Raw genomic sequence first — 8883 nt, 5'->3', positions numbered from 1 at the left:
TTTTCTCCATGTGATGTCTGAAAGAACAAAAATTCAATGTTTTCCTGGTACTTTTTCACAGAAAACATCTCATATAATCCCCGCAGTGAGACACACAAAGGTCGATCTTGTTTTTGATGTTAAATGACATAATGACCCAATGGAGCATCTTAGAATCTTTCTTGACCTCATACTGGAGGTCAGACAAACAAACTGAATATTACTTGGAAATAAGAGAGCACATAAGCCTCTGGGGAATGTCTACTCTGCCCTCTGTACGGGAGCACCTAGTCTAGGGGAGACGAACTTGCGTGGGGAAAGCGTCCCTGGTTCCATCCTGAGGGACAATCTCCTGACACAAACATAAAGCTTGCTCAAGTCACACTCATGACTGCTCTGGGGCTACCTTTTACCAAAACAATATTTAACAGGAACTTTCAATCCCACTCGTGTCCCGGTTATTGTCTGTTTTCTCTGACCAATTTTGTGCAAAGAATGTTTTCAGTCTTTCGGCATGCACCGACAGGCTAGTCGTCAACAAAGTATTAGTGGAATCGTTACAGTGCATTCACAATTTCATAAGAACTCTGACTTCTTGGCCCAGCTTAGTGAAACGAGCTGAAAAAGATGGTCCACAGACTTTTTGACTTGGTGAACGGGCACTAGCAGGTAGCCTAATTTAGAAATACAGCCCACATGGAAGCACACACTAGTGTCATTGTGACCTGACGACAGATGAAAGTCGCAAGATTACTCTGTTTAGCTCCACCAAAGTCCTGAAGGGTTACACTATTTGAGCCACTTCCCAAATGCTACATTCAATGAGTATATTATCTTTTTTTTCTGGGAAACAGTTAAGGCTGCTCTTGTGGCTCGATATCACAGTATGGAGACGCGGTTGACAGTGAACCCAAAACATTCAAAGTTGTGGGGCCAGAAAGCCCAAAGCACATTAACGTAATCAACACTAACGCGAAAAAGTTGGAGGCGAGAATAAGCAGTAATCGACGGTGATAATTCTCTGTAGTTCATCACAACAAGCGACCCATTTCACAAGCACATTTGATTTAAACATAAAAAATAATTGATTATAGCCGTTTTACCTTCATATTTCGTGGACATGGTGCTGATGTACTGACATTTATTTCAACAAATGTAAAACATTGCTCGTGTCACTGTGAATCCTTCTTTAGCTTTATCGAGGCTCATCAGAAGAACTTTAACCACAGTGCTCTGCTTGAAGAAGGGCCTCCCTGCTCAGTTCAGGATGCCACCCTTCTGCCCATAATACAACCTTTTAAAAAGCAATTTAAAAGCACATAATGAAACTGCGAGACCCACAGTTGCACACATGAAAACTACCACTAAATACAGTTCAGTGAAACATAACTATGCAGCATCAGCCACTGCAAAGGAGGGATTCAAAGCAAACGACTGGTCAAAATATTTCACATTGGGTTTATTCAAATAGCTGCTGTCAAACTTAAGCATTGGATGATAATCCAGTCTCGTGGAAGTTAATATAACTTACTGCAACAGACGGCAATAGGAAGACATTAGAAACATGGCAAAAACAGTAGAAAATATTCAACTGTGTAAGGTCAGTTTTTCCATTTTACATTACAAAAAATGAGTTTATCAGCATTACAAAATAACAGAGGCTGTACATATATTGCAAGGCACTTAAGCATCTGGTATTCCTATAGGGAATGATGTGCTAGGACCAGATGCTTAAATCAAATGCCTACACACTGTTTGCCAGAGCCACGTTAACAGTCTGGACTTCAGAGATATGAGAGGACTTCTGGATGATGCGGCTGGTGAGAGCGGGCCCCGCGGTGCAGCTCTGCCTCAGAGCAGAGGTGGGTCCTGTGACACACATCCTGTCCATGATAGTGGTCCTCGTTACTGAGAAGGGCTCTCTGGTGCAGCTCTGCGTTGTGCCAGCGCTGGGCACGGTCACACCGCTCTGGTCGGCTGTGCAGCTCTGCCCCTGCGCCAAGTTGGTCAGAGCCACGGCGGCGTGGATCTCCCTCCAGCCCTGACCGGCTCGTCTCTGCTGGCCTCGGTCCTGCTGCTGGTCCCTGTGAATGTATTAAAGAGAAACAGCTGTAGATGAAGTGGATTATTGAATATCACCACACCTCTTTCCTAAATTAACCTGGGGAAAAAACAGATGAAGCAATTCTAGAAATCTAAAGCAGAAATTGTGCATTTTCTTGGATATCTTTTCTTGATGTAAAGCCAGAATAATATGGATGAATTAGAGGTGGTGGTCCAATTTCAAGAACAACGTCCAAGAGGTGATTATAAATAGTATTAATTTTCACGATCATTAAAGTTTAAAAGTGCAAACAGCTGATTTGATTGCAGATTGAGCAATGCATAATTACACTTACCTGTCACATTTAGTTGAAGGATAGTCCATTGTATCTGCAAGACAGAAGAAAAAGACTCACCTAAATCCATGAATCAGTTTACTTGATAGCAGTGAAATTGCAAACAGGGAATACTCACAGGACAATCAGTGTTGGGTTATACTTTATGGCTGTATGTTAGTGATACTTAGTATTGTATGGGAGTTTTTAATTTGCCGCATGTGTGTGAGGTCATTTATGTGTGCATATCGCAAGTTTGTGGTACGTGTCGTGTCTGCCAACTACTTCACATCACCCTTCTGGTCCCCTGTACGCAGCTCTCACCTATGCGCCTGTCCACTGCTACCCAGCCTCGCACGCCAAAGGGTCCTCACGTGCACCGTGCAAGTGCACCAGTCTGCCTGTGCTCAGCTACTCTGGCCAAAACAAATGCAGTGCAGAGAATCTGATCGTGTCATGAGGACTGATACTGCGTTTTTAAGTTGGCAGCTCTGCTAGCACCTGTAAAGTTAGTCAATTGTGTGCCATTTCTTTTCCAAAAGCTGTCCCTGCACATCTCCATCTTTTTTGAGGCCTCAGCACTTGGTTCAATTTTGCCAACCATGGGGATTTGGGGGGAGGGGTTGGGTTCTAATGAAGGAATACCAGAGAACCTCTCTACATCTGTGGAAGAAGGGTCAGTCTTTATCTCACAATGCTCTGAAATGAAACTACAGTATCTCTGGCTATTTCAGAAGCAGGAGCAGGAGGAATATTATGTTGCCTGCGCAATTTCTGTTTGTGGTCTGCATAAGCGTGCATTATATGTAGAACATATTTTCCATTTCAGTATTGGAATATTGCCTTTTTCATTGGAGCAGATAGAAGCTGGTCAAGATTTTTCTTCAGAGAGCAATAGACAGGGAAATTAGAGGCCCACTGTGAAACACAGTCTTTCAATGCTAACAGCCCGAAACATCCCTGTCTCTGATTTCTTAAGCCAGGCTGGAGCCAAGAGCAACTACTTACTGATAGTAAATCATTTAGCTGTTTTATGCTTTCTTGCTACTGAACGTCCCTGAGCATTTCTCTCTTTAGCCATAACACGCTTTGCCAAGAAAGTACTTCAATACCTCTGTTGTATTTATTACCAAGTAAAAACATTGTTTTACCTCTGGTGAGTCTCATATTTACAACAGGGATCAGTTACAACAACATTTTAGAGCAGTAATGAAGTTGCTGACTGCTTTTTAGATATTATGTTGCACTGCAGTGGCGCAGTATAATTTAATGTTAGAGCTCATATCTAACCTTATTTGTTGAGAAATAAGGAATAGCTTGATATTTTGGGAAATTAACTTTGTTGCCGAGAGTTAGATGGTAAGTACTCAATTTCCCATGTGAAGCTACAGCAATGAGCCACAAGCTTAGCTTAGCTTAGCATAACACACGAAAACTGCTTCATTATTTAATGGACTACTATAATGCAGACGGTGTCGATCTTCTTGTCTAACTCTTGCAAGAAAGTGAAATGTATTTGAATTTGTACGAAACATATATTACACACATATATTATGGTATTTAGCTTTCTACTATTATCATAAATCTTATCTCATGTAACCCACTCACAATGAAATATTGTCTACATGAGCTGATTTAAATCTTGGATGTCCGCCCACAATATCTCTTTAAATTCCCTCATGACCCAAAGTCAGTGACTTTCAGTCAACTCACAGGTGTGTCCTTGGGATCCACGCTGGAAAACAACTAAGTTCTGAGAAAATATTATAACACCATATTTCATCAATGGGGATATGTATTTGCGAACAAGAGACTCCCCTCTCAGCATGCCTATTTTTATTTGAAACAAAATGGGTGGAAAACGCAGCAAGGCGTTTGTCCAGATATGTTTTTCGCTGCTCTGCGTCCAATAAAACATGATTCTGGTCACATTTATGGCTCTCCAGCCTTTTAAAGGGAAACACTGAAGTTGATGCAAGTACCATATTATATGGTCTAACCAGCCTCACATTTCTGTACAGTAAATAGTAACATCATTAACATATACTATTCCATTAGACTTTTACTGCCTGTGGGTTCCAGACTGATATGTTTAAAGTGTCCTTGTAAGACACTGTGTAGTGGCATCACTTATTAGTCCATCACTTGAGGTTTAGTGACTGCTTTAGCCATCTCCCGGGCAGAGTATAAACGTGTTAATGGTGTTAGTGTCTGTCATGAATCTGGCAGCTTGACTTTCCACTTCACCTCCACAGAGGAGCTGTACTGGGTTGCAAACACCCTTAATATGACCAGCAGGGATACATTAAACGTTTGCACAAACAGTTCAACAGCACTGCCCGGATAGTGTGTAATGACATCAAGAAACCTCATAATACACTCCAACAGAAATAGATTTTAGGTAAGAAAGTAATAACATGTTTGAAAGAACAGTGTAACATTCACATAAATGTGCTTATTTGCTCTCTTGCCTTGCACTAGATGAGAAGATTGATACCACTCATGTCAGTATGCTAAATATGAAGCTACAGCCAGCAGATGGTTAGCTTAGCTTAGCATAAAGACTGAAAATAGGGAAACAGCTAGCCTGGCACCTTTAAAGCTCACTAATTAACATGTTATGTTTAATTTATTTTTCCTTCGCGCATAACCCCCTGTAAAAAACCTCAGGTTTTTCAACCTGAGGTTTTTAAACTTCAATCTTTAAACGGAATAAACAAACAGATTTAAAGTGTCCTTCAGAAGAGCTCATAGGCAGATTGTGTTACCTTTGGACAGAGCCAAGCTAGCTGTTTCCTCCCGTTTCCGGTCTAAGTGCTAAGCTAAGTTGACAGTGCTGCTAGCTGTAGCTTCATAATTTAGCGTACAGACATGTGGGTGATGTTTTCTCATATTATTCTTGGCCAGAAAGCAAATACGTGTATTTCCCAAACTGTCAAGCTATTCCCTAAAATCAAAGTCAAATGAAAAGATGAAAATGTATTATCATTGTTTAATTCATATAAACGGCAATTAAAATATCTGTAAAATGTTACCATTGTTTAACAGTTTAAGCAAGACAGGATGCTTCATACAATATACAATTTCACTGGTTCACTATTTGTTTAAATATATATTACAAGCTTGTTAAAATTATGAATTATCCAAATTATTCAAGTTACCAACCTGCAGGCCAATTAGAGGTTAAACTGAGTTTCCCGGATGCAGATTAAGCGTTGTCACAGACTACAAAAATATCCATTAAATAACCTTGAGACTGGGACCAGGAATCAGTGTTTTCCAGGAAAGTGGTTCTAAAATAACATAAAAGGAACTTAAAGCATGCCTTGTTTAATTTGAGTGTCAAACTTGTAAGATACACTAAAGAGAAGAATTGGTTTCAGAAATCTTTTCACAACTCTTGATGATATATAAATTTAAATTGATTTTGAGTAGGTAAGTAACACTCTGGAGGATCAGCCTGCCAAAGCACACACGAGTCAAGGAAGTAAAGCTGTCCCCTCTAACACAGATGGGAAAAGCCAAATGGATATTAGTGATCTTGCCCTGTGTTGTCTCACAGCTGAGTGGCAGCTCTGACAGTCACTCTACGAGACGTCTTCAGTGCTTTACTGACAGACTGCTCCATTTCTACATTTGGCTGCGCTTTCCACTTCTCACCCTGGGAAGAATAAAGTCTCAGACATTCTGTAATTGTCCTTGAGACTGGACTGGACATTTCCACCATGGCAAGAAGTTGAAGCGGAACAAATGGCACATTCTAGTATATGGAAATGATATTTGCGGTGTGCAACGGCAGCCAGCACAAGCTCCATCCAATTTTAAAATGAGGGATTTCAGCGTCTGCATGAGTCTTTATTAGTAATGTTTGTAAAGGCTTTGGCTCCAGTACCTTAGCGGATTTGAGGGTTGTCAGTGTGCTGGTCTCCCTATAGGTCTGAAAGGGCACCCAGGTGTCAAACTCCCTCCCAGTTTCGCTGCAACTTTATAATTGAATCTCGCAGAGCTTCTGACTTTCAGTGGAATGCCAGAGATTTATTAATGTCAGGGAGCTCTGAGGAGCCATGTGGAAGTTTCTGTTCAGTCTGTTCTTATTTTACTGTACACTGCGGTGTGTTAAAAATGAACTGAGGGGAAGCAGGGTAGTTAAAGTGTCATTTTACCTCACATTCAACATAAATCTACAATTAACAAGGACGATGCTTTAATGATTTCCCTGGACAGGGGGTGCTATCATCTCTTTTCCTCCCAATGTTGTATTTGATTGCTTAACTTGCCATAATTCTAGGTATAATCTGAGTGTTTCTATTCTATATCTATCTGATTCTATTTCCACATACTGAGTGCAGATTTGGAGTTAAAGCACAGTTTTCCTCTCCTCTAACTGCTTTAATGTGCGATATCGCCTTGCACGGTGGCAAAAACTGACATCTCTCACCCATGTGGTAGACAAAGTTGGCCTCAGTCTCATAGGACGAAGCCGGGGAGACGACATCTCGATCACATTCATTGGAGCTGAACGACTCAGAGTGGCTCCTCCTCTTGCGGGACGAGGTGACGGCTTCAGCCTTCGCCGCCATCATGTGTCGCAGGGTGTCGTTCAGGTACCGGTTCAGTAAACTGCTTTTGTACTTGGATGGAGGCGAAGCACTGTCGTCACTGTTGGCGGAGTCTGCCATGGCGAGGACACTGCGTTGTTTCTGGAGCACGCTCTTGTGGGAAGATGACCTGCCAAAGTCTGATTGGCTGATAGGAGTTTGTAAGGGGCATTCTTCATCTGCAGCAAAGGAAGCAATCATATGATTCTTTAAAATCTTTTCATAATTTCATCTATATAATTCTGATAATTAAGTGATGAACTTATATATTGTGGCCTGTACCATCAGAGTCAGTGTCATCACTACACACGCTCAGTCGCTCAGCGTTTCCCTGGATGTATTTATTGTACAGTTTGATCCTTAGTGCCCAGCTCAGGTCTGGCTGTCTCACTGTATTCTTCAGCCTCCGCCGGGCGTTTGCAAACCAGTTCGAAACCTGCACAGATGCACCTTTTTACCAGACAGCACTGGCTTCATTTTAACTAACTTCATAATCAACACATCCCTGAAATTGCTTTTCCTTCCTTCCACCATCAGCTCTCTCACCTGCACTAGTGTCATATGTGAGCCCAGGGCCAGCAGGACCTTCTCCGTCTTGGTGGGGTAAGGGTTGTCCCGGTGTTTGTACAGCCAATGTTTCAGTGGCCGGGCCATGTCCTGCAGCACCTGTCTCTTGTGGCGAACTTTGACCCCACCCAGACGAGACCTGGAGGAATCAGAAAGTGTCTAATAGATTCACAAGGCCACCCACAATCCCCTCTATAACATTTATACATGGGACATGATGCTAAATTATTTCTGTCTGTAACTGTAAGGTGTGAAGAACTGCAAACAACTATTGAACTATGTATGTAATGCCTTTACATAATGTATGACATGATACATATAATGTAAGGTTAGAGCATTATCTTATTTGATATGATTTTGAAATACTGCTTTTTAAGTGTAAGTGCCTTAAGATACAGTACATACAGAATACATATACAACTGCAATACAAAATACAACCTTGTTTAACTGTTCATCATGCCATGAAAAAAATATTTCCAACACAGACAAAAAGGGCGTACCCATATCTTTTGTACTTGATAGGAGAGCTGTTTTCAGTGGTGTCCTGGCATCGCAGCAGGTCTGTGTTGTCCCCATCTGTTAAACTGCTCTGAGGTAAGTCTACACAGTCCAGTCTGCTCCTCTCTTCTACTCTCCTGTTGTCCTCCAAATGAAGCAGAGTGTCAGACTTCATCACAGCAACTTTGTTCATTGTTAAACACAGAGTTTTCCCTCAATCAACAGGTGCATCAGTAGACTTCCAGATGTAAATAGAAGCAGCAGGTTCCCATCCTGGACACACTTGATGTAAAGGGAATTTTAAAAAGGGTTAAAAAAATGTTCCTCGCTGTTCTTCCTGTGCTCACAGTAGCAGGGACTGAGCAGTCCTGATGGTGACAGACTCTTGTGAGAGAATAATGTTTGAAAAGTCAGAGATGTTGTCTGGTTTAGTTGAGCTGTGTGAGGAGAGTTCAAATAACCTGCTGCTCCACCGCCTATTGGCTCTCTCGACGTCCAATCACTTCTTTGGAGAGCTCTGTGAGGAAAAGCTTGCGGAGCAGCAGCCCCAGTAGCACCCCAGCATATGAAAAATATTGCACATGTAAGAATATCGGCAAATGCGGTCATTAGATTTACTAGTGAGATTTTTTCTGGTGTGACTGCAGCCTGTGCTAAGCAGTCCGACATGCTCTCATATTTTCTACATGAGGCATATGAATCTCTCGTGGTTTTACCAAAAATTGTGTCAGCAAATAATACATGTTTCACCAGAGGATTCTGGAAATTTATGGGTGTAATTACACGGTTGCTAATAACCAGCAAAACCACCAAACTGTGCCGCGTGTTAGGCAGTGGATCCTGCTGAGTAGAAATGGATTTC

The 8883-nt window shown here is 41.7% G+C and overlaps 1 protein-coding gene across 1 annotated transcript; it reads right to left on the bottom strand.

Annotated features, from left to right (window-relative positions):
• Positions 1-1438: 1438 nt before the first annotated feature.
• LOC118334208 (homeobox protein Mohawk-like) lies at positions 1439-8435 on the bottom strand. Its single transcript, XM_035670040.1, has 6 exons — positions 8024-8435; positions 7502-7661; positions 7238-7391; positions 6796-7134; positions 2379-2412; positions 1439-2063 (listed from the first exon to the last, which is right to left on the bottom strand). Exons 1-6 carry the CDS (start codon positions 8212-8214, stop codon positions 1724-1726), a joined length of 1218 nt encoding a protein of 405 aa, XP_035525933.1. The 5' UTR covers positions 8215-8435; the 3' UTR covers positions 1439-1723.
• Positions 8436-8883: the final 448 nt, after the last annotated feature.

This window comes from Morone saxatilis, unplaced genomic scaffold, assembly GCF_004916995.1.
Source record: "Morone saxatilis isolate NCDOM2014 unplaced genomic scaffold, NCSU_SB_2.0 Contig23, whole genome shotgun sequence".
Classification (NCBI taxonomy): domain Eukaryota; kingdom Metazoa; phylum Chordata; class Actinopteri; family Moronidae; genus Morone; species Morone saxatilis.
This window is presented reverse-complemented; position numbering and strand designations above follow the sequence as displayed.